Source organism: Natator depressus, chromosome 4 (assembly GCF_965152275.1).
Source record: "Natator depressus isolate rNatDep1 chromosome 4, rNatDep2.hap1, whole genome shotgun sequence".
NCBI lineage: Eukaryota > Metazoa > Chordata > Testudines > Cheloniidae > Natator > Natator depressus.
The window spans coordinates 91330454-91356809 of record NC_134237.1 but is presented as its reverse complement, the minus strand read 5'-3'; the positions used below and the strand labels follow the sequence as shown (position 1 = coordinate 91356809).

At 43.3% G+C, this 26356-nt stretch overlaps 1 protein-coding gene across 2 annotated transcripts in view; it reads left to right on the top strand.

Moving 5' to 3' along the window:
• SLAIN2 (SLAIN motif family member 2) overlaps positions 1-26356 on the top strand; it is a 63186-nt gene that overhangs the window by 11812 nt on the left and 25018 nt on the right. For both annotated transcript variants that reach the window (XM_074951440.1, XM_074951441.1), the window contains exons 2-5: positions 7415-7563; positions 21848-22012; positions 23346-23507; positions 24765-25121. In XM_074951440.1, the coding sequence (XP_074807541.1) occupies positions 7415-7563; positions 21848-22012; positions 23346-23507; positions 24765-25121 (833 nt within the window). The remainder of the gene's footprint in view (positions 1-7414; positions 7564-21847; positions 22013-23345; positions 23508-24764; positions 25122-26356) is intronic.

The window sequence follows — 26356 nt, the reverse complement described above, 5'->3', positions numbered from 1 at the left end:
ATGACCCCAGGAGGGGGGACCGAAGCTAGGGTTGCCAACTTTCTAATCGCACAAAACTGAACACCCTCGCCCCACCCCTTCCCCAAGGCCTCATCCCCGTCCCTTCCCTGAGGCCTTGTCCACTACATTCCCCCTCCCTCGATGGCTCACTCTCCCCAACCCTCACTGACTTTGACTGGGCTGGGGCAGGAGCTTGGGGTGCGGGAGGGAGTGAGGGCTCTGGCTGGGGGTGCTGGCTGTGGGGTGGGGCCGGAGGTGGGTTTGGGTGCAGGACGGGGCTCCAAGTTTGTGGGGGGCCTGAGGGCTGGGGCACAGGCTTACCTTGCACGGCTCCCGGTCAGCAGCGCAGCGGGGATAAGGCAGGCTCCCTGCCTGTCCTGACGCCACGTTGTGTGTGCACTGGAAGTGACCACCAGGTCCGGCGCTAGTAGGCAGGAGGGGACAGGAGGCTTGGTGCGCGCTGCTCTCACCCGCAGGCAACGCCCCCCAGCTCCCATTGGCCGGGAACTGGCTGATGGGAGTGCGGAGCCTGTGCTCGGGGTGAGGGCAGCACACGGAGCTCCGTGGCCTCCCCCCCCGCCTAAGAGCCAGACCTGCTGGCCGCTTCCGGGGTGCAGCGCCGTGCCCCAGAACAGGTAGGGACTAGCCTGCCTCAGCACCGCAGCACCACCTACTGGACCTATAATGGTCTGGTCGGCGGTGCTGACCAGAGATTCCAGGGTCCCTTTTCGACCAGGTGTTCCAGTCGAAAACCGGACACCTGGTCACCCTAACCAAAGCCTGAACCTGCCCAAGCCCCACCACTCCAGGCGAGGGGAGGAGGGAAAGCTCGAGCCCCACCACCCTGGGCTGGGGAGCCCAAGTCCAAAGGCTTCAGCTCCAAGAAGGGGGCCTGTAACTGAGCCCTGCCACCCATTGCTGAAGCTGAAGCCTGAGGCCTGCTGCCCAGGGCTGAAGCCCTCAGGCTGCAGCTTGGCCCTGGGAGGTGGGGCTCAGGCTTTGGCCCTGGGCCACAGTAACTCTAACACCAGCCCTGGCAACCCCATTAAAATGGGATGGCTACCCACTTTGAGGTCCTGAACGACAGTCTCACACACCTGCTCCCTGTCCTGCAAAAGTCCGTGCTAAGTTTTAACTTGACATGAAGCTAGGGAGAGATGACATCGGGCAAGTAGTAGAAATTTTATGATGCTGCTTGCTTCCATAAGATGTTAATTCCAGCTTTTATTTTTTTATTTAGGCCATGTCTACACTACAAGTGCTACAGTGGCACAGCTACAGCTGTCCTCTGCAATGGATAGTGTAGATGCTTTCTACAGTAACAGAAGGGGTTTTCCCGTTACTGTAGATATTTGACAGGTCTTCAAAGGCATAGTGCTGAGGTGTTTGTGCATGCACTTGAACATGCGATTATGGGGTCTTGCATCGTAAACTTTGAGTTAGATCTACAGTAGGTTGTACAACATGAACTTTTTCAGTTGCCGTATTTCTCTTGATTGATAATGCCACATCCATTCCTAGAAGTAGGTTCTCCAGAAGTATTTGGGGGAAAAAACAGATCATATAGTTATATCATATGATAATACTCTTTCCATTCCAATGATACGTCAGGAGGAGGATAAACAGCAGCTACTGAAGTTAGACATTTTTAAATCAGCAGGTTCAGATAACTAGCATCCAGGAGTTGTAAAATATGTGGGTAAGCAGCTTGCTGGACTGTTAATGTTGATTTTTCAGTAAGTCTTAGAACACCAGATAACTGGAAGAAAGCTAATGTCGTGCCAATATTTAAAAAAGGTAAACGTGATGACCTGGGTAGTTATAGGCCTGTCAGTCTGACATTGATCCTGAGCAAGATAATGGAGGAGCAACTGATACAGGACTTGATTAATGAAGAATGAAAGGAAGGTAATATAATTAATGCCAATCAACATGGGTTTCTGGAAAATAGATGTTGTCAAACTAACTTGATATGTTTTGATGAGTTTACAAGTTTGGTTGATAAAGGTAATATACTTAGACTTCTGTAGGGCATTTGATTTGGTACTGCCTGACATTTTGAATAAAAAATCTGAAAGATATTAAATGGATTAAAAGCTAGCCAAGTGGTAGTTCTCAAAATGTAATTGTAAATGGGGAATCCTCATTGAACAGGTGTGTTTCTAGAGGGGTCCCACAGGAATCCGTACTTGGCCTTATGCTGTTTATCATTTTTGTTAATGACCTGGAAGAAAATACAAAATCATCACTGGTAGTTTGCAGATGACACAAATTGGAGGAGTGGTAAATAATGAAGAGGATAAGTCACTGCTACAGAGGGATCTGGATTGCTTGGTAAGCTGGACGCATGCAAACTGTATACGTTTTAATATGATTAAATGTATACATCTAGAAACAAAGAATGTAGATCAGACTTACAGAATGTGGGGGATTCTATCCTGGGAATCAGCTACCATGATCCCCAATTTTTTTTAAGTATCACTATCAGCTGAATATGTGCTTCCAGTGTGACACTGTGTCCAAAAGGGCTAATGTAATTCTTAAGTGTATGGATTGTGATAGGGCAAGGCCAGATGGCTATAGAAAAGTAGTGGGAGACAGATACATTAGCCCCAGGCTGAACAAATCCCTGTTACCAGGATAAGTAAATGGCAGCTGCTCCATGTCAATTAAGACACTTGGGGCCAATTAAGATCTTTCCAGAAGGCAGGGAAGATAGCTAGGTTGATTGGGACACCTGAAGCCAATTAGGGGCTGGCTGAAACTAGTTAAAAGCCTCTCTGTTAGTCAGCTGGGTGTGCATGTCAGGAGCTGTAGGAGAAAGTCGCGCTGTTGGAGGAACTAAGCAGTACAAACCATATCAGGCGCAAGGAAGGAGGCCCTGAAGTAATGGTGAAGGAGATATTGAGTGGGAGCTGCTGTGGGGAAGTGGCTCAGGGAATTGTATACTTCCTATTTCCAAAAAGTCAGCTACCATAGGTGCTACTATTAGAGTCCCTGGGCTGGAGCCTGGAGTAGAGGGCAGACCTGGGCTCCCCCCTCCCCGATTAATCACTGAGACTGGGAGACAACAGAGACTGTGCGAGGGAGGATGGCTTATCCTCACCTCCCTTGCTGGCTTATGATGAAAATGGCTTAGTAGGCTGTGACCCTTGCCTCTAGAGAGAGAAGGGCTACATGGAGGGTCACAGTGAGCCTCTGAGGCTAGCAAAATCCTCCAGGAAGCGCTGGACCCACTGAGACAAGGACAGAGCTTTGTCACAGAATGTATAAGCAGGGGACTCTTGGATAGGAGTAAAGGTTGTATTACCTCTCTTTTTGGGACTGGTGCGACTGCTTCTGGAATATTATGTCCAGTTTGGTGTCTACAATTCAAGAAGGATGTTGATAATTTGGAGAGGGTTCAGAGAAGGGCCATGAGAATGATTAAATAATTAGAAAACATGCTTTATAGTGATAGACTTAAGGATCTCAATCTATTTAGCTTAACAAAGAGATGGTTAAGGGGAGACTTGATTATAGTCTATAAGTACCTGCAAGGGGAACATGTATTTAATAATGGGCTCTTCAGTCTAACAGAGAAAGGTATAACACAATCCGATGGCTGGAAATCAAATTCAGATTTGCAGTCAGGCATAAATGTTTAACAGTGGGTGTAATTAACCATTGGAATAATTTACTAAGAGTCATGGTGCATTCTCTGTCACTGACCATTTTTAAGTCAGGATTGGATGTTTTTCTGAAAGCTGTGCTCTAGGAATTATTTTGGGGAAGTTCTATGACCTGTATTATACAGAAGGTCAGACTAGATGATCACAATGGTCCCTTCTGTCCTTGGAATTTATGGAAACTGGCTGAAGCATGTTGACAAAGTGGCAAAAAGCTTGTGATATTAATTAAGGCCACAATGTCTTTACATTTACAGTGATTATCCCCAGGGAAGGGATGTATCAGATATTAAACTGAGTGGTGGTAGTACACAGTTCATGGCAATCGGAGCTGTGATTAGAGCACAAGAGTCCTTTGTTCTCTGTCTTATGTTGTGCTGCTTCAGATGATGTTGAGCTGTCCTTATGGGCAGAGTGGGTGCTAGCTACTCAGCTGTCTAGCAGAGAATTATAGCAGCTGTAGTGCTGCCAGTGGTTCCTGCACCCCTAATGATCACTGATCTGAGGCCCTCAACTCAAAAAACCTTTTGCCAATGCCTTTATATTTATAGAACCAGAAGTCCGCTCTAGTGGGTAGTATGAATCCTCTGTAAGTATACCATATAGTCACGGAAGTGATGGATTCTGTGACTTTAACCAACTTCTGTGACTTCTTCGGCTTCAGCTCCTGCAGCTGGGGCTGTCAGCCCTTGCGGTGGTCTGCGCCCTGTTATTTTTAATTAAAGTTATGGACAGGTTGCAGGCTTCCGTGAAGTTTTGTTTAATGCCCACGACCTGTTCATGACTTTTTCTAAAAATAACAATGACAAAATCTTAACCTTAATCACCTGTCACCTTTAGGAAGATCAGTGATAAACTCTTAACCCCACCTAGTGTTTAGAAATGCATATTTTAACTCTCATTTCTTTCTTTCACAAGGAAAAGGGTTTAGCCTTTTTTTTAAAAAGTCCTTATTTTCTCAGCCCATATCGGCACGGCTTTCAAGTCTCAAATGTTGTCTCTCTAAACATAGAATCTTTGCTTAGGAATTAATTTGAGACTTACATTAATGTTTATGTAATAGCTTGTCACTATCGCCTGAATTGTCAGTCTTCACAGCATCAAGTTGTGATGTCGCAAGATTGATATTAGATGGAGAGCAATTTTGATCTTGGTCTTTCCCTTTTGTAATTATAGGATTAATCTACTGACAGTGATTATGCCCAGAGAAGGCATGTATCAGATATTAAACTGAATGGTGCTACACATTCATGGCCATGTGAGAGATCTTTCATCTGGTAGAGAAATATAATGTCTCTGAGTTCCTTCATCTGTAAGTTTAAACCAGTCCACCAGGATGCAGAACTTTCAGTAAATGAAATGTAAATTTTGACTTTCAGTATTCAGGGTATTAATTAAAATTAAACACTGAGTGTAATCATGAACAAAATCATTCAGGAGACCAAAAGAGCTTCTAAAATAGAATATAAAATGGCCCAAGTAGTACATAGCTACAAAAATAACCCTCTTTTGGTAGTGCCAACTGAGCATTTAGAATCTCGGAAACTAGCAGAACAGTCAAATTAGTTTTTGTATTCTCTCTCTATTTTGCAGTATACCTGTTTTATATAAATGTAGTAAATATCACTTCATAGGAAAGGGACCTCCTACTCCTTCCCTTCCCCCCCAGTTTATGAAAAACTGGTGGATAACACTGATGTTTACCCTATTGTATATGAAAAAAAATTAAAACATTTCTGAGGGAGAAGTGGCTTAAAGCATGCTTTAAAAAAAATTGGTCTGCTCATTCATTAGTGAGGGTCTTTTGTACCCTTCTCTTCCTCCCGAAAATCAAGTCCCTTCAGAAGGTCCATATAGGGAATGTCAATTTCAGGATAGTAAACCTTTGTAAAGTTCATCAGCTCTATTCAACCAAGTTTTGAAACCTTGGCTGAGGAAAAATCAGTTAATTTCACTCTTCTGCTAGAGCTATGGAAAGTAATTACTGTGTTGCTGATGTATTTGGCACAAAGGAAATGGGAATTTTTGACCATCTGTTTTGTATAGAGGAGTGGCTAACTTAGCTTGTCATATGTTCCTAAACTACAATACTTAAGTTGGAATCCTGTTTAGTTGGAATTTAAAGGCTATCATTAGATGAGTAGTTGATGGTAATACAAGCCCTGATTCCATTATTTATTTTTGTGTGCATGTATTTAGAGCTCTTGCAGCGGCAAAAGCTAGAGTTAAGGTTGCAAATTGGCTTCTATCGATATCCTATACTTCAAACTTTCTCTTTTCTTTAGGGCTAAAACTTTCAAACTTTGGTTTTAACCTAAAGATGAGATGAGATGTTGTCTGATTTAAATCTTCACTATTTGGGGTACATGTCTGGGAAATACCATTTTCCCTTAGGAATTTTTTTGGGGGGGAAAATACTCAGATGGCTGAACTTAAAAAATTGAAACTTGTGGTTAGTCCTCAGTGAAGAATAGTTGTAGCTTCAGTTCAAAGAGAGAACGTTAAGGTTTGTTTATATGAAAACATAACTGAACATTGTTTTACGTACAAGGGCACTACAATAGTTTATACATTAGCTCTTTACCTTTGGTACCATGGTGCCCAACTTTATAGCCTTGCTATTTGGTTATTCTTGTGGTTACCAGTTGCTGCAGCTTAATGTATGGAGATGTATAAAAGCAGCTCCACAACTCCTTGATGCTTTCTTTCCTTTCTCTTAAAGTTAATGCCACTTTAAGGCCAAAACCATAAATGCATAAATCAGGATTTCCATATCACAATTAATATGCCCACATTACTAAACCTGGTATGAAGATAGATTTTTCTTTTCTTTAAAATAACTGGAAAATGTGTGTTTGGTTTTTAAAAGATTTGGAAATTTGACCTGGTTATAAAATGGCATAATTTGTATGCAATTCTTTGTACACTAAGTTGGTATAAAAAGTAACAATGCCTCTGATTTTCATATAACGGTAGAAATTGGTGGGAGCTACAGGTGCTTAGCATATCTGAAAATCAAATCCAGTATATCTGTATGTTATCAACTGAGCTTCTATTATGTAATATGAACTTCACTTTCTATACTACAAACGTTTTCTGGCATTGCTTTGTTGATCATGGGTGTGAAGAGGTGTGATCTTGGACTAACACAGCTGTGCTGGCAAATGCCCCTAGAGTAGACATAGCTATACTGGGAAAACTGCACTTCTTTTGTCAGTATAGCTCATCTTCCTTGGAGGCTGGGAATGGGGTTAGGGGTTGGAAAAAAGCAATAGAAGTACAGTTTTGCTGGTATAAGCCATGTCTACACCAGGAGCACTTTGATAATGTAGTTAGCAAAGCACTCCTACTGTAGACCTGGCCAAAGTTTGTCAGATACTCCTTTTACACCACTTTAAGGGGTACAGTAAGTACTTACCATACTTTTTAAAAATTCTTCCTGCTTATTTTTTTGTAAGCTGGATAACTTTCCTCAAATTTATTTGTATGTTGGTTGTGATTGTAGTGGCTGTGCTCTTGAGTATTGGATGATTCTCTTTCTTTAGAGTATTTGGAAGAGGGCTGATGAGAAGAACACCACATTGGCTTTACGAATGACCAAAGTAAATGTGCAGTTTTTCTACCAATGTTGACTTGTGCTCCCCTTTTGGTAGCTGAGAACAAAAATTGCATAGTACCTAGTATTTTCTTAAAATGCCCAATCATCTGTCCACTTACCTAACATCATATAATTTTTCCTCTCTTAGGTTATATACGTCACCAAAGAAGAAACTGACTCCAGTGCAGAAATCTGTTAGTCCATTAGTTTGGTGCAGGCAGGTACTTGATTATCCAAGTCCTGATATTGAATGTGCTAAAAAATCACTGATCCACAGGCTTGAACAGATAATGTCAGGTGAGTTCATGCATCAGCACGTCTGTTGACATTGTGTTTTACATTTTAACATAAAACCTTGTTTTAGAATAAATAATACAATATCTCTATTCTGCTAGTGATTTGAGGGTTGGAGGAGTTTCTTCAGTCTTAAGATTTTTTTGACATTTCTCAGATGGCAATTCACTCTTTACTTATGTTTTGGGCCAGGTAAATAGAAGAAAGGAGGAAGCAAAAGACCATGTGAATCATGATTATGCCTCCTGAGTAGTGATATTTTGGCTAGTTTCTGCTTCCTCTCAAGCCATAAAACTTTTTTAAAAAGTCCAGCAGCTTAATCGGGAGTTTGTCTGCTGCCTTAGTTAGAGGTTTAAACTCTTGAGGGGAGAACAAACTTATCAGGCTGATAAACTCTGTGCATTTACCCTTAATACATTTAGCTATGTAGTTTGACTGTGCTAAATCAGCTGGGAATTTTTTTTGTTTGGTTGTTGGTTGTTCTTGGCTTAGGAGATGGAGACTGAAGTTAGTTAATAGTTTTGGAACACTGAATGGATTTTTCAGTGGATTTGAGATCTTGGTTATTCCTTTCCAAGATGATAGAGACTAATGTCTTAAATGATATAATTGGCCCTGAGATAAAGGAGCCACTTAACACTCAAAACTGTGGCTAATGTCTGAGTGCCTCGTCCTGTGAAATGCTGATGGAGGTCCCCCCTCATGACTCCTGTTGATGTCCTGGTGGAAGTTAGGTACTCAGTACCTAGAGGGAGGCACTCAGCTGCCTGATTCTGTCTTTAGTTCTCTCTTCTTTGCCAAATAGCACTACTTTTCCATTAGAATACCATAACCCTTGGCACTTATTTGCAACCTTTAACTCTCTCCTAAACTCCTCCTTTCTCTTCTATCTCCATGCGGGATTTTGCTGATTTTAAATAAAATATCAACAAGATCTATTGTTAGAAAGAAAAGTAGGTCACAACAATCATCTTCCGCCTCCAGGCCCTGCAGAGGCTCCTTCATAGTGCAGGTAGTCCGGCGTGGAGTACGTTGGCGCACGCCTTCCTCCGAGGGCTCCGATATGACCGGCAGCTCTTTTTTTCTCCATCTGAGAGGCCTTCCGCGAGACCTCTCTGAGCTGCCGGTCTTCTACCAGGACCTCCTCCGGACCTGGAAGCTTTTTTCGGCGGCCAGGTCATTTGTGGCCACCGAGGGAGCGGACCTCCTCGCGGAGCCCCTGCTATACAACCTCGACCTCCATGTGCAGGTGGCGGAGTCTCCCGCGGCGTGTCGGAGATTGGTCCTGGCAGAAACCACCAGAGTCGGAGACCTCCTGGACTACGACGGGGGGATTGGGTAGAGCCCCGCGCGCTCGGACAACGCATGGGGCTTTCCACCCTTCCGACCCCTAGGCCCGTACTCCGGGAGGTGAAGGCCGCCTTATCACCCGATTCTCTCGCTTTCCTGCAGCGAGCCCTGCGAGAGGGCGTTCCCCGCCCACCCCTCACCCCTGGCCCTCCGGACATTTTTCTTGGGCCCCTGTACCGCGAGCCCCCCCGGCCTCTCCGTTCCCACACTCTGAGCCGGCTGCTTACCCTGCAGCCGGTGTGGTTTCTAACCGCGCCCAGAAACCATCTATACACGCTCGTGCTCCATACGTTACATTTCCTCACCCTTGTGTCCCGCCCCGACACCAAATGGCAGGACTATCTTCCACCTAAAGAGGGTGAGGAGCCCTGGTGGGCCAGCCTTTATTCCACCTTGGTCCCACGGCCTGCCGGGGACATTAGTTGGTGGCTCCTTCATGGAGCCATGAGCACGGGCGTGCACCTGGCGCGGTTCACCCCTACATCTGAGGCCTGCCCCTTTTGCGGCGTGAGGGAGAACCTGGCGCACGCCTATCTCGAATGTGCCAGGTTGCAGCCCCTATTCCGGCTCCTCCAGAACTTCTTGTTGAGGTTCTGGCTGCACTTTTCCCCACACTTGTTCCTTTTTGCACACCCTATCCGTGGCCCCACGAAGTCGCGAGACCTCCTCATCAACCTCCTTCTGGCTCTGGCCAAAGTCTCCATCTACAATACCAGGAGGAGGATGTTGGACGAGGGGGTGCTCTGCGACTGCGGGGCCTATTTCCGTTCCTCCCTAGTTTCACGCATCTGGGCAGAGTTCCACTGGGCAGCGTCCACCGGCTCCCTCGACAGCTTTGAGGAGCAGTGGGCGCTGTCCGGCCCGGTTCTCTGCTCAGTGTCTCCATCCGGCATCCTTATTTTGAACCTTTGACCCTCACTCCCGTCCCTGTTTTTCATTAGTTGTCCCCCGTAATCAGTTGGTCCCTGGGTCCACTTCCCGGGATTTTCCAAAAAAAAAAAAAAACAACCAAAACCTTTCCTCCTGCCCCCTCAACCTCATCCCCTCCCACTTACAAAGTTTAAACTCACTCTCCTCCCTCCACCCTTAACCTTTCTTTCCACTGGCGGCTTCAAATTAAAGTTCTTTTCTCTACCAACCTCAAAAAATCCTCATCCTTTATCACACCTGCCTCTCCAATTAGCAGCTCATCTCCTTTACCTCTACATCTCCAAGCACACTGAATGTGCCATTCCCTAGTGTTGCCATGTTCCTCTTTTTGAACTCCACCCTGGATCTCTTCTAACCTGATTTCTGCTCTCTTGATTTCATTTTGACCTTCTGGCTAAAATCTAAGGGGCCTGGATTTCATTTTGTCCTCTCTGCTGCATTTTACAATCAGGCACACCCTCCTTCCTGATATCAAGTCCTCTCTGGGCTTTTATGACTCCTTGTTTGCTTCCTACCTTTGATAGTTCTGATGTCTCTTGGTGGGCCATTGCCCTTGTCTTTCCTACTTTGAGACCTACAGAGCTTTTTCCTCAGCTATTGTCCGTTATCCTTTTATACGCTTTATCTGGGGCAGTCTGATCTGTCTGTTTTTCAGCTACTGTCTTAACACTAACTCACAAATCCACCTTTCCTTTCTGGACAATCTTCTCTCACTACATCCCACATTTCTTTCTCTCTCTCTCTCCCTCCCTCTCCTTCTGAAGGTGTTGCTGTTAACTTAAACTTTGTGACCCAATATAACTTTCCTCAGTTCTCCGCATTCTGTCACTTTTGACTATACTACCATTATCCCCATTACTGTCTTTAATATGAAAGTCTTGTTTCACCCCTCCCTCTTTCCTGCCCTTTACAGATGCTATCTTGCTTTTTAGCTAAATATTCATCTTAGCAATTTAGGAAGGCTATTTCTTTTGTTAATTTAGTGCATATCTTGTGGAAGGCCTCCTACACTGAAATAAAAAGGTTTCAGAGTAACAGCCGTGTTAGTCTGTATTCGCAAAAAGAAAAGGAGTACTTGTGGCACCTTAGAGACTAACCAATTTATTTGAGCATAAGCTTTCGTGAGCTACAGCTCACTTCATCGGATGCACGTGAGCTGTAGCTCACGAAAGCTTATGCTCAAATAAATTGGTTAGTCTCTAAGGTGCCAAAGTACTCCTTTTCTTTTTGAAATAAAAAGGTTAGACTGAAATTCTGAACACTGAATTGTGCTCAGATATCACTGGGATCTCTGAACTTGTGCTATTGCATATCATGGATCCAAATTGAAGAAGTTTTCAGGAAACTACATATTTCGGTTAAGCTGAATGTAGAGGGCTAAATTCAGCCCTGGAATAAGCAATCACAATTCCATTGTCCAGGCCTTGAAAATCCCCCTTGCCAGTGATAAGCAGTTTTCCTGTGAAAGTACCATCAACTACTACAGAATGTAAGCTTTCATTAAAATAAATAAAATTCTAGCCCTGCTTGCGTGCATGAACCTTCCCAATACGAAACAAGCATTAAACCTAGAAGTGTTGTCTTGCTAAGGACACAGCCAGGCAGTTCTGCCATTAAAGTCTTGCTAAGTTTACGAGAGTGAAAACTAATCAGAACCCTGTTGGGTAGCAGTGAAATTCAAAAGAATCATGTCAGTTTCACTTTGGTGTTCGGGGGAACCATGAGCAGCAGCAGGGACTTGCACTAGAGCAGTGGTTTTCAACCTTTTTTCATTTGTGGATCCCTAAGAAATTTCCTTTTGCAGACCCCTTTGGAAATTTTAGACATAGTCCACAGACCCCTGGGTTGAAAACCACTGCACTAGAGCTATTTACTGAAGAGCATTGCTTAAAAATGGAAACTGGAGGAGTTACAGTAATGAAGACACGTACCCTTCAGCTAAGCCAGAAAGTGACTGAGCAGTAGGATAGCAGAAAACTCCATCACAATGTGCAGGAATCTGGGAGAAGAGTAGTATGGCCTCTCCTCCCAGCCCACTTGGAGGTTCTTGAGTGGATGGGGAACACACAATGTTTCTCCCTTCAGCAGTCAAATGTGTTTTGGGGAGAATAGGGGTCATAAAATTTCAGGCAACTCCTAGCTCAAAAGGCTATAAAAGATGGAGAACCCCCTGAAGTAGGATTCAAGGAATCCCAGTACCTGCTCTTTTCTTAATAGCTAGGGTGGGCTTCCCTATTCTAGGCATCTGTATGACTAATTACACAGCCTCTAAATGCCTTACGATCTTGAATGTATTTATCCTCAAACATCCCTGTGAGGTAGGTAATTACTGTTGTTCTAATTCTACAAAGGGAACTGAGGGACAGACTAAGTGACTTGCCCATGGTCACACAGGAAGTCTGTTGTAATGCTGGGATTGGATCCTGGATCTCCCAGGTTAGCATCTTAACCACTGGACCATTACTGGTGTTGTCCTAGCCTTGGGGTGTTCTTCTTATGTCTATGGCTATTGGTAAGTTCAGGTCTTGTGTATAGATGTCAACTGCTGCTGGAATAGGCAGAAGAAAGATTAATGTAATTTAGAGAAGTGTGGTAAATTTGAGGGGAGAGGAAAGGAAAAACAGGAAATGTGGGGGAAATTTTGTATATGTATCTTAAAAAAGAGAGAGAGAGAGATGGAAGGAGAGAAGGAAGAGACGCTGAGGACTCTATAGGAGATACTTATAAAAAAGTGAATTAAATCAGGAAGGAAAAAGAATGTAAACCTCCCCAAAAGAGGGATGTAATAGTAATATTTAATCTTCCTGATTGCACTCTCATTTCATATGTATGTGAAATTATAGGCAGGGCTGTTAGTATCACCTATTACTAATATTGCCCAGCACTTCCCAAAACTTTAACTTTGCCACACTTTGACAATTTGATCTTAAATTTTCCATTCTGGGTGTCTGACTCTAGCTAAAATTTTGAAATTGGCGTGGTGGTGGCCTTTGTATCAGGGGTGTGCTTTTTGTCATCCCCATGAAAATCTGAGTATATTTGTTCAAGTTACACACCTTTGACAAATGTCAGTTCACATTTGCTAAATAGAGACTACAATCTCGGCAGATTCTATCCTCACTGAGCATACTTGAGCCCCTCACAGCTCCAAGTGCTTACTGAATTGTGCATATTCCATCCCCACAGAGTAACTGAGCACGCTTTCTCCAGCTCAGGGCTATAGTGGCACAGCTGGACTTTTCCTGTGGTGCCTGTTCACAGCAATTCTGGGCTGGGGTAGGGCCTGGTACTGGTACTGAGAGCAGGAAGCCTGTATCTCCTATGTGCGCAGTGACCCCCTTCTCTTCCCCCACCTCGCTTCCCTTGCTGGCACCTTGGCAGCATGAAGGAGGAAGTTGGATTGAATGCAGAGGGGGACAAAAGCTGAACTAGGGAGACAGAAAGGAATAGATGGGGACAAGGAGTCTAAGACTGGGACTTGACGGAATTGTGGGGAGAGAAACTGAGACTGACTGGACAAAAAGACTGGGAGAGGAGGCTGGGGAGAGGAATTCTGGGAACTGGTGTGGGAGGGAATGGTGACTGGGACTCACTGGACAATGGGACTGGGTTTGGGAGCCAGTGGAAGGGAAGAGAGACAGGTTTTATAAGGAGCTGGGATTAGGAACCAGTGGGGGAGAGGGAAGACCGATCTGACAAGGAGCTGAGGTGCAGTGGGGGAACTAGAATTGGCTGGGCAAAGTGATTAGGACAAGGAGCTAGGGACTGGAGAGGCTGAGATTGGATCAGTGGCTTGGGGAAGGAGACTAGGACTGAGAAGGAGAGGAGAGAGAAGATTGGACAAGAAACCAGGAGCGGGAACTGGGATTGGCTGAGCAAGGACTGGGGACACAGCGTTGGGACAGAAAGGGAAGCTTGGGACTCAGAGCCCAGAGTGGGAGATCTGGCTTGACTGAGCAGGGAGACTGGGATGAGACATCTGGAGGAGTGGAGTTGGTGACTGGGCAGGGGATTATGTCAGTGAGCTCGTTGTGAGGAAGAGACAGGACTGGGTCAAGGACTGGGTGCAGTAATGGGGGAGAAGAGTCTGTGTTCAGTAGAGCACACCCCCCTCCAGACCCTGGAATGGAACCCAAGGTTGCTGAATCTCACCATGCCTCTGCTGTCAGCAAATACCTGTGAAACTCTCAGGCACTGTGTCTCTCATCTCCTTCTCGTCTAGTAGCAATGTTATATGTGGTGGACCTAAAGGTTCTAATCCTGCTGATGATCCAGGTAGGGGTCAGTATGGTGCCACAAGATGGAATTATTAAAAATTCAATTTGCTTTTTAAAAAGCCTAGGAAATTGCACACACAGTATGTTTAAAGAACATTATTATAGAGGTTCAAAATCAAGAACTCAAAAGTTAGGAAATGCTCGAATTAAGGTTGCTTGTGGAACTTTAATGCAGCTCCCTTGGGCACATGTAATTAAAGACTATCATAATACATGATTACATGTACCTGGCATGGACAACTTCTGCCCCAACAGTTTATTTGATAAAGTGATAAGCAACTGAAAATGGTTTTATAATGGCAAGTGTTAAGCAACCTTAGTAGGCAGTTCTACTAGCCTCACCTATACTCTATAATGTGAAATCATCTATCCCTACATTGTGTATTAAACATATTGTGATTTTTTTTAAATTAAAAAATGGCTGGGGAGTCTTTAGTGGTGTATGTTTCAAGGGTGTTTCACTGTTGGGTTTCTACATGACTGCAGTGCATGAATGTCACCTGCTTGGTCTTCTCTCTTGAAACAGGTTTCAGAGTAGCAGCCATGTTAGTCTGTATCTGCAAAAAGAAAAGGAGGACTTGTGGCACCTTAGAGACTAACAAATTTATTTGAGCAGAACCTTTCATGAGCTACAGCTCACGAAAGCTTATGCTCAAATAAATTTGTTAGTCTCTAAGGTGCCACAAGTACTCCTTTTCTCTTGAAACAGGGTTCTGTTTAATGTATTCTATCATTACTTTGCTCATAAAAACGGGTCATGCGGCTAGAGTGGAAAGGCTATCCAGGTGTCCTTGCACCATGTTCATGTAATCCAAAACAGTCCTGGTGGGATTAATTTAAGACTACTAAGTGATTTCCTGAGCCTCTAAAACCAGGAAGTAAAACTGATTCTATTTTAAAAAAAACTTGAGTCATTGCCTGATGATAGAATGTTGGCATCTATTTGCATTTATAAAAACCTGTCGCTTTTGCCTCTTTTTTTTTTTTTTTTTTTTTTGAAAAAATGTCCCAAAACAAAAAGGGGCAGGGAAGAGAGGTGGTATGGCAGTTTGGTGACAAAGGATGCAATTTAAATTGTGTTTTCATTGTGAAATCTTCGGGGCAGTCTGTCAGCTTTGTACAGTGCTGGGTATGTTGTCAGTGCTTAAATATTTGGCATAAAAAGCATGACTAGTATATAGTTTCTTATATTGCACAAATCACTCTGGATATATGTATAACAAGAACTATTACCATGTCACTGATGGAATGGAAAATCCATTTTTGAGTAAAGCAATGACCTTGTTTGGGGCCAGCTTTACACTTAATGACAGATTTTATTTCTAGTCAGTTTGAATTACTACTGAGGCTGCCAGAATAAGTTTGCCATCTGTGATTTTCATTAAATTATAAAGTTCTGGATTTCAGAAAGGTTGGCCATGATTCTGAAAACTGATCCATTAAAAAAATTAGCTTAGGCATGAAGTGCTAACGTACTTGGAAAAGTCCTGTTGGGAACCTCATGATTTTTGCCAGAAGAAGGGAGTAGATCAGTTTGTTAGTGTTACCTATCAAAAATAGTTACTGTACATTAGATTATGAATGTTTCCAAATGCAGACTTTTCCTTGGGGAGACAGGGATGGGGAAAGACTATAGATTGTTCTCTGGAATATTCTGAAAGTTCATGTGGAGCAGTATCATTCATCCTGGATAAATTGTGACATGTATTAAAAAGGAATTATAGGTGGGTCTGGTAGCACTGCTTATTAAGGTGACCAGACACTTCCCATTATAAAAAACTGTTTTCATTGTAACCAGAATTTTAGCATTATATAGCACTTTCTATGTTCAAACCACAGTTCCCAAGGCTTCAAGTCAGTTGCAGCTTTGAGTGCTCAGCACTTCTGTATATGAGACCTCAGGTCTTCAAGTCACGCACCAGAACATTGAGGAACACACTGTGAAAAGTTTTAAGTGACTTGCTCAGTGTTGCCTAGAACTCTGGCAGAGGTAACATTAGAATCCAGATTCCCATGGTGGCATTCAGCTACTTTAACCGTGAGATCATCCTTTATCCTCCTGCAGTTCCCTGTTTTATTCACTGACACCTTTCCGCTTCTACAACCAATGAAGCAGGGGCCCTACAGACAGGTTTCCTTCACTATCCATCCCTGACATCTCCAGAGTAGGTTCAGCCTGTACACCAGAGTTCCTCAAAGTGTGGGGCGTGCTCTCCCTAAGGGGGCATGGAGGACCATTCAGGTGGGGGGAGACACAGCTGGTGCCCAGTCCGACCCCCACAGGGGTTGTGGGGGTCCACCACACAACTCCACTCCTGGCCCCAGCTGACAGTGCTGCACCCAGGGCCCCCTTACCCCTGTCCACGACCCTCCCCCTCTTCCCCCCCCCCCACGAGCTGTGGTCCCGCTCTCAGCCATGGCCTGGGGGTAGGGGGGAGTGCAGACAGATATAAGCGGGGGCACGACCCTGAAAAGTTTGATGACCACTGCTGTATACAGAATGAGAGATCCTGTGGAAAGAATAGTATGTGACTGTGTAATTAAAGACTGTATCGTAATGCATATGCGCAGGAAGGCCAAATTAAGGTTGCGTAGACACCCTTAATTTTGACAATTCCTAATTTTTGAGCTCTTGATTTTTGCAATCTTAACATTCTTTTAATATATCTTTGTATGTATACAGTATATATATGTAATACTACAGAGCACGCCTGTTTTTACCATTTTGGCCTTGTACAGATGCACAGGGGGATTGGGTTCACCCTTGTCATAAATATAAAGGGAAGGGTAAACACCTTTAAAATCCCTCCTGGCCAGAGGAAAAACCCTTTCACCTCTAAAGGGTTAAGAAGCTAGGATAACCTCGCTGGCACCTGACCAAAATGACCAATGAGGAGACAAGATACTTTCAAAGCTGGAGGGGGGGAGAAACAAAGGTTCTCTCTCTCTGCGTGATGCTTTTGCCGGGAACAGAAAAGGAATGGAGTCTTAGAACTTAGTAAGTAATCTAGCTAGATATGCGTTAGATTCTGTTTTGTTTAAATGGCTGATAAAATAAGCTGTGCTGAATGGAATGTATATTCCTGTGTTTGTGACTTTTTGTAACTTAAGGTTTTGCCTAGAGGGATTCTCTATGTTTTGAATCTGATTACCCTGTAAGGTATTTACCATCCTGATTTTACAAAGGTGATTCTTTTACTTTTTCTTCAATTAAAATTCTTCCTTTAAGAACCTGATTGCTTTTTCATTGTTCTTAAGATCCAAGGGTTTGGGTCTGTGTTCACCAATGCAAATTGGTGAGGATTTTTATCAAGCCTTCCCCAGGAAAGGGGGTGTAGGGTTTGGGAGGATTTTGGGGGGAAAGACGTTTCCAAGCGGGCTCTTTCCCTGTTATATATTTGTTAGACGCTTGGTGGTGGCAGCGATAAAGTCCAAGGGCAAAAGGTAAAATAATTTGTACCTTGGAGAAGTTTTAACCTAAGCTGGTAAAAATAAGCTTAGGGGGTTTTTCATGCAGGTCCCCACATCTGTACCCTAGAGTTCAGAGTCGGGAAGGAACCTTGACAACCCTTGTTTAAAAAAATAAATAAATAAATAAAGTGATGTGGCCTGTGCTACATCCTTTTGGCATGAGGATCAAGGTTTAGTTGGAACATAAGGGAAATCAGTTTTTACACTTGGACCAGAGTATATTCAATACCAAGAGAACTCTGGTCCAATGTTATCAGAAGATAATCTTAGAATTCCAGATGCTGTTCTAAATTAGATGCTTTTTGTAATACAACTGCATTTGTTCTGTTCTAAACATTACATTCTGTGAACTTGTATACATAGACTGGAAATATTTTAAAGATAGATAGATATAAAAATATATTTAAAGATATATTGGCCACCATAATTCTGTAATCTCCAAGTGATATTTGGCACTATTGTGATGTGAACTTTTAAGAATACGAACCTTCTGTCCTTGCACTTATTCTGAATACAACTGACAGTTTATGCATTTTAAAGACTTGAATGCTATTTTAATCCTGTGACACCAGGTGTGGAAAACCCTTACTGAGTCACTTGTAGCACCTCCTAACTTAAACAAGACATTGAGTAAAAGGAAGTAAACAAGTCTGAGTCAAGCAGTTCAGTGCATTACAGCAGAGAGTCAACCCTTTGCCCAAGTCCTTCATCACCACTGCCATATTAGTATATTGATCACAGCCGCCTTTCTACCTTTCACAGTTTCAGCAGCAGCAGAATGGTATGGTTAGATCTTTGAGGGACATGAGGAGTTTTACCCATGCCTTTTAAAAAAAAATCCCATATTTTTCAAGATTTTAATGTCTGTATAACTGTACTAGGATCTCACAAGTCAGCACATTGCTTGCTGGGGCCATCTGCTTGGCTGTTTTGCAGTGTATGTATATAGATTTTTTTTTCTTTTAATTAATTGATTGTAACCTTTCTTTGGCAAGGGTGCATAACTCCTAGTAGCCAGCTCAGTTGCAGTTAAACTTAATTTAAAACTATGCTTATGAGATGCTCTTCACCTGCTATACTGTGCAAAATGAAGAGCTTTCTTTAAGAAAGTTGATAATTCAGTTGTACTTTGACATAAAATACCTTCAGTAGTCAAGGAGCTAGCTTTAATAAGGGAAGTCAAATTTGCTTTTTTTCCCTTAGAGTTTTCATTCATAGTGTAGTAAGATGAGTTAGGTTAGAAGATTAATTTCCTAATCAAGGTATAATGCATGTATTAAACTACAAATAGACTATTCTTTTGAAGCGGACACACTTGAACAGTTATAATCAGTCTGAAGTAATCATAGCTCTGGGATGTTTACATCCTGTTTTTCAGTGACCTGAGATGTAGTGCTATCGAAGTAGTTACGTATACTGTGAACTTAATATAACCTTGGAGCCACTTAAGATCAAAACTGAAAAAATTAGGCTAAAAAGCAGGGACATAAGAAATGTCCTAATAAGAACTTCTAGGTTGTGGAATAACCTTGCAACAATAGAGGTGGAGCCCTATTGACTGGACAAAATATTAAAAACAATAGAAAATACACAGTAGTGAACAATCCTGGACTACTGGGAGAAAAATTCTGTCATACTCGTCCAAAATATTGCTGTAGCGCTATAAGCTACAATATGTTCAGCAGCTAATGTAGGCTAACTACAGTGTGATAACTTTGATATGTTAAACATTTACTTGCCCTCATGAGCAGAGAAACTTTCTGAAACAAGAATAATAGCTTATACAATTTTGCTATTTAAACTAATATTGATCACAGGTAAACAACCATTTGACCTCTCTGAATGAAGCATTTCACCCCAAAGTATTACAGACTTTTGCTCATTCCTCTTAATATTTTAGCTCCACCAACATACAAAGGAAGTAATGCTGGCAGCAAGGAGGACTGTTCACTCTAATTAAACAATATGTTTCAATGTAAATTTTGCTGCTGTAGCAGTGCACTTCAGTTATTTCCATAAAGAATCTGTCTCTTACCCCTGGTTATATTGTTTCTGATACTGAGGTATAATAGTAGAATATCTTCACCATTCAGCTTTATCCGAACGTTTGTCTTTTGTGCAAAATAAATCAATAAATATTCAGATAGACTTGAGCAATACTAAGAACAGTGTTTTGTTTAGTTTTTTTTGTTTGTTTTTACAGTAAAACATCTGGGAGTTAACATGTTAGTTTTTTAGATATACACGGTGCCACAAAACTCTGGAGACCTCATTTGAATAATTGTGAATCATCTTGCTTTTCAGCCAAACTATTTGCAGTTTTATGGTCTCTCCAGATTTGAGTGACACTTGTGTCACCACAGCCTTATTTTGTCACTTCTATAACACAAAGATACTTTAAGCCTCAGGTAGGGTAGAGATCTTCATGGGTGACAATTTAATGGCAGTTCTGTAGTGTGGGTCATGCAAATACTACTTTTTAAAATATTCTTTGTACACTTCTGAAGTGTTTTGAATTGGTCAAGTCACTTTGAATCCTAGACAAAAGTAGACTTGATTGAAGAATTTTCCCTTTAGATCAGATGACGATGATATCGTGTTTAAGACGATGATATTGTGTTTAAGAAGTAATATGTCATCACTAGGGGAGACAGAGCTGTGTTGTCTCAATGTGCATATAGTTTGCAACTGTACATCTTTTATCATACCCAGATGGTTTCATTAATATACTATCCGAGTGACTAGCTAAGGCAGGCATGGGCAAACTACAGCCCAGGGGGCCACATCCAGTCCTCCAGATGTTTAACCTGGCCCTTGAGCTACTGCAAGGGAGCAGGGAGTGGGGCTTGCCCTGCTCCAGTGCTCCAGCAGAGGAGTGGGGTCAGGGGCTTGCCCTGCTCCGTGCAGCTCCTGGAAGCAGCAACATATCCCCCCTCCGGCCCCTATACATTAGGGGTAGCCAGGAGGCTCTGCACACTGCCCCTGCCCCAAGCGCCGCCCCCACAGCTCCCATTGGCCGGGAACCGTGGCCAATGGGAGCTACAGGGGTGGCGCCTGCGGGCGGGGCAGTGTGTGGAGCCTCCTGGCTGCCGCAACACATGTTGCTGCTTCTGGGAGCTGCTTGAGGTAAGTGCCATCCGGAGCCTGCACCCCTGCCCCCTTCCCGCGTGCCAAGACCCTGCCCCAGCCCTGATTCCCCTCCTGCCCTTGAACCCCTCGGTCCCAGCCCAGAGTACCCTCCTGCACCCCAAACCCCCAATTTTGTGAGCATTCATGGCTTGCCATACAATTTCCACACCCAGATGTGACCCTCAGACCAAAAAGTTTGCCCACCCCTGAGCTAAGGACTTGTATAAGAGTTAGCTGGATGAGGCTCAACTAAAATGAAAATAGAAGGTTATTCTGGTAGGCTGCCATTGACTCCTTCAGCCGAGGTATCCTATTATTCACTTTGCATCTGAAGGTCTTATTATATACGTGCAACTAGTTTTTTGTAGAGCTGTAGAGTAATGACCAAGAGGACTTTTGTTTCCAAAGTACAAACAGGAAAAAGGTCACAATCTTCTTGTCAATGGGAGCATGTTTTGGCAGTCATAATTTTGTTCCTTCCCAAGTGCATCATAAATTGTGTATGGTTGCTTCAGAAGCCTGCTCAGCGAGTACCAAATGCAGTTGGCCTCTTGCTTAGCAGCCCTCTTTGTGTGGGTATCTGCAGTGGCTTCCATTGTGCTTGTGTGTAATTCAAGTTGGTTCACCTTAATGTTTTCTGTCCTGAGTGCCTTAGAGACTGCTTTTATGTTTGATACTATGGCAGTTAACAAAAGCCAAGGTGCTTGTGCCTGTCCTTTAAAAGGGGGAAGCCTAGAGTTTGGTATTTTATGGAGGAGTTTGCTTCGCTTTTCCTTTCCACCCCCACAGTCTGAGCTATAGGGCACTCTACAAGGCTTATCTACTACTCTTTTGAAGCGGGGGTGGGGTGGGGGGTGAGTTAAGTGGTGTGAATTTAGTCCTATTGAGTTGGGTGAGGAAAACTTGTTAGTGTTCTCTCATTTTTTGTGTGTACTTTTTGATTGTATGTGTCTGGAACCTAAGATAGGCACTTCTTGTAAATGTAAAAACACAAATGTTTTTCTGGTGACTGAATTGTTTTACTTGAATTGCCTAGTAACTTAATCATGTTGAATGACTTTAAATATTACTGTATGTATGTTGAACTTCACCAATTCCTTCAATGTAGCTTTTTTCCCCTTTTCATACAGTCCTCAAGAGACCAAGTTTGTACAGTAACCCTTTCAGTGCGGTCAGTTACACAAGCCCTTATAGTCCAAATGCTAGTAGCCCCTACAGCAGTGGTTTCAACTCGCCTTCCTCAACACCAGTGAAACCTCCTTTAGTGAAACAGCTCGTATTTCCTGGTAGCTCAGGTAAGTGTCTGTTCTAAAAACATGGTGTGCTCTTTGAGTTATAGGATGGACTGGCAAGGAATTAAAGCTTATGTGGATAAGAAGATATTATACTAACAACTTGAGTTTCAATAGGAAGCCTGCATCATATGTAAGATACTAACTTTGTAGGAAAAGCATTTGGCCAGCTTATTTTGGCATGAGTTATGCTGTTTCCCTCTGGGTCTTTTCTGTACTAGTCAAGTAATGTTACATGGACAAATGATGCATGTAACTTACTTGTATGGATATGAGTATATTGCATTTATTAAAAGGTTTGGTACAGCTTTTTGTAATATACGTTCATAATGGTTATCTGCACTAGTATGGCTGCAAAGCCTACAATTCTCTTATGCAATGAGGCAGTGGTATAGCCAGCATCAGTGCAGGTGGTGTAGAATCTTGTGGTACCAACAACCATATAATCTTGGTGTGAAAAGTGTGTGTATGAAAGGTATGTCTTGAAACTTCGCAGTCTGACACACGTACAATAACCTTTGGCGGTGTTTTTTGCCTTTATCTTTGGCTTTTTGACTCAGTTTCTCTGGGACATCAGCAGACCTGTTGGGGAATGGGGAAGGCATCAGAAATGTGAAAGACTTTCTAGCAGCTTGTATAATTCTGCAAATGTTGATTAATAAAACCTCTTTAAACAAATAGTATGGGTTACTGGATATATAAAAAAGATTTTTTTTACCTAAGTTACATAAGTATTAAATTCCAGTTACATATTTAAAAAAAAAGGAGGACTTGTGGCACCTTAGAGACTAACCAATTTATTTGAGCATGAGCTTTCGTGAGCTACAGCTCACTTCATCGGATCCTTACATATTTAAGATTGTAACTTAACACGTATATGCAGTTATCCAGTGGATCAATAAGTCTCTTGAAGTTTCTCTTGAAAATAAAATGTTTTGAAGTTTTATAAATTCATAGATTCTAAGGCCAGCAAGGATCCCTGTAATAATGTAGTGTGCTCTCCTGTATAACACAAGCCATAGGACTTCCCCAAAATAATTCTGGTTTAAACTAGAAGACATCTTTTAGAAAAACATCCAGTCTTGTGGAGAATCCACCACAATGCTTGAAAATGCTTTAAATGGTTAATTACCCTGTGTGTGTGTGTGTGTGTGTGTTTTAAAAGCCTTATTCCCTGTCTGAATTTGTCTAGAGAATTAGCTGTTTTGCTAGACACCCAGCCTTTCATCCACTAGTAGCCACTGAACTACTATGATACACTAGTAGCTACTGAGCTATTAAAATACGGTGCAGTGTATTTTGTGAGTTTTACTTTAATGTCTTTATTCTTGTACAGGTCATTTTAAGAGTTCAGCAGATAGAAATCCTTCACTAAGCCCACAGTCCTCTATAGACAGTGAATTAAGTGCTTCAGAAATGGATGAAGACTCTATTGGATCAAATTACAAGCTAACTAATGTCACAGATGTGCAAATTCTAGCTCGGATGCAGGAGGAAAGTAAGTACTTTGCATACTGAAAGGCAACTCTTCTTTGATTACATAATTCCTTTAAACTTCAGCTGCAGACATTTTTAACTTTCTTATGCAGCAACTGGGGAAAGAATGGTAGAGGAGCGAGCAGGAGTTGCTGACTTATCAAATAGATGGCCCTAGTAGTAAAGTTAGACCATTTAGAGCAATGAACTACTACATGGGAAAACCAGGTTTGAAATGGTCCCCCAAACTTGTACTTTGGGGCAGAAGTCCTTAAAAAGGTGGGTGAGGCATTGCACTCTAAGTTGTTGGAGGGGATGGGGATAGAAAATAGGTACAGGTTATATGCAGTTCTGCAAACTTCGGCACTTTCTGTAACATGACTGACTGACTGACCCTTTTGCCCTCTGGTTAGAGGAGGATAAGGTTACTGTAAGGAGTTGGATTTAGAAGTAAGGAGCAGAAGAAATACTGGAGGACAGGAGAGGCAAATTGATGGCTGACAGTGGATATATATATATTTTTTTAATGCTAGTTGGACTCACCTATTATCCTAAGTCCCTTCTTCAGGGAACAAGTAATTCTTTAGCATACATCTGTCTTGGTGAGCTCAGTGCTCAAAGCCTGGAGAATAAACTTTTTCATTTGTCCACAGAACAGGTACAGATGGGAAAAGCAGCCATGCACACTTTCTCAGTTTTGATGTAGCCTTTGTTCAGCCGTTTGTCTGTTTTGTTTTTAGCTTCTGCGGAGATTGCCAAAGGTGCTAATTATCATGGTTACTAATCTACCAGAACAGTTCTCAAACTGGCTTGTGGACCACTTGCTGGTGGTCTATGTGTAGAGCAGGCTGACCATACAGTTCTTCTTACTTCCAGTTGCTTAATGGTGCTGCTAGTAAGAGAGACATTTAATATTCTTCTTAATATTATTTTTCTAGGTAAGTAATTGCTGTAGTTGTCACAGTGTTATGGTGCAGATGTGAGGGGGAGGTGAGCAACCAAAAATGTAAGATGTGGTCCACACTATGGAAAAAAACAAGATTGAGAAACCCATCAAAGGAAAGGGCCTGAGATCAGCTCCTTATTTCACATAGGCTACCAACCATCAGATAACTTTGTTGGTACAGATCTGGGATGAAATGGAATCCTCAAATAAGAGGGACTAGGATTTGCTAAATATGACTTTGAGCTTGGGGTAGGTATTTGTATACACTATCTATATAGTATTAGCCATTTCTAGTCTAAGATAATCTGTAAACAATGTTTTTACTGTTGTCAGGTCTCCGACAGGAGTATGCAGCCACTACTTCTCGACGTAGTTCTGGTTCCTCTTGCAATTCTACAAGACGGGGAACGTTTAGTGATCAGGAACTTGATGCACAGAGTTTAGAGGATGAAGAAGAGAGTACACATCATGCAGTGCATCCAGCTGTTAAGTTCTCACCATCACCACGCAACTCGCCATGGCCTTCACCAAAGCAATCTCCCAGGAATTCTCCTCGTTCTCGATCACCTGCTCGAGGCCTGGAATATAGCAGAGTGTCACCCCAGCCTATGATTAGCCGCTTACAGCAACCTCGTCTTTCGCTTCAAGGCCATCCTACAGATTTACAGACTAGCAATGTCAAAAGTGAAGGTAAAGAGCTTTGTCTCAAATGTGTGCACTGAGCACTAATGCAGTAGTATAGTGTTGTAAATAAATGTAGTGGTTAGTTTGCAATGTGAGTGATCAATAACTTGTGGCAAACCTGGTAAACCTAAGCTATCCAAAGAAAATACAAAGGCTCTTATGGATACCAATGAGACCCTAAGAGCTCTCACACTTGTATGTTTTTTATCTTCAATCCAGTAGACATGAGGGATTATATACCTATTTCCTGCATCTGACTAACTGTATTTCTTCTAAATCAGGATGGCTCAGTGGACAGCCACTCATCCTGATAAAACAGTTGTCCCCCGACTCCCATCTAAAGCTATTCTCAGTTGGATGAACTCCAGCATTACTTGGGAGCAGCTACTAAGTTCCGTCCTAATCCCTGCAGAGTATAGAACGGGATGGGCAAACTTTTTGGCCTGAGGGCCACATCGGGTTTCCAAAATTGTATGGAGGGCTGGTTAGGGGAGGCTGTGTCTCCCCAAACAGCCAGGCAGCCCGGCCCCCGCCCCCTATCTGACACCCCCCCACACTTCTCACCCCCGACAGATTCCCCCTGGACTCCTGCCCCATCCAACCCCCCCGTCCCCTGACGGACCACCCGGGACTCCTGTCCCATCCACCACCACCTGCTCCCTGTCCCCTGACCACCCCCAGACCTCCCCCCCCGCTGCCCCATCCAACCCCCCCTCTCATTCCTGACTTGCCCCCCGGGACCCCTGCCCCATCCAGCCCCCCTGTTGCCTGCCCTTTGACTGCCCCGACTCCTATCCACACCCCTGCCCCCTGACCACCCCCCCAACTCCCCTGCCCTCTGTCCAACCCTCCCTGCCCCCTTACCGTGCTGCCTGAAGCACCGGTGGCTGGCGGTGCTGCAGCCACGCCACCCAGAGCACCGGGTCAGGCCGCGGCTCTGCAACTGCGCTGCCCAGCCACCCAGAGCGTTGCACTGGTGGTGAGATGCGCTGAGGCTGCGGGGAAGGGGGGAACAGTAGGGGAGGGGCCAGGAGCTCAGGGGCTGGGCAGGAGGGTCCTGTGGGTCGGATGTGGCCCGCGGGCCATAGTTTGCCCACCTCTGGTATAGAAGCTCCACAGGGACAAATAACCAAGGTGCTGTGATACTTAAGTAATGGATGCAGTATTTAAAACCTAGCTAGAATCCCCAGAACAGGGAAATGCCATGTGTTGGGAAGGGAAGGTCTTTCCCAAATAAGCAG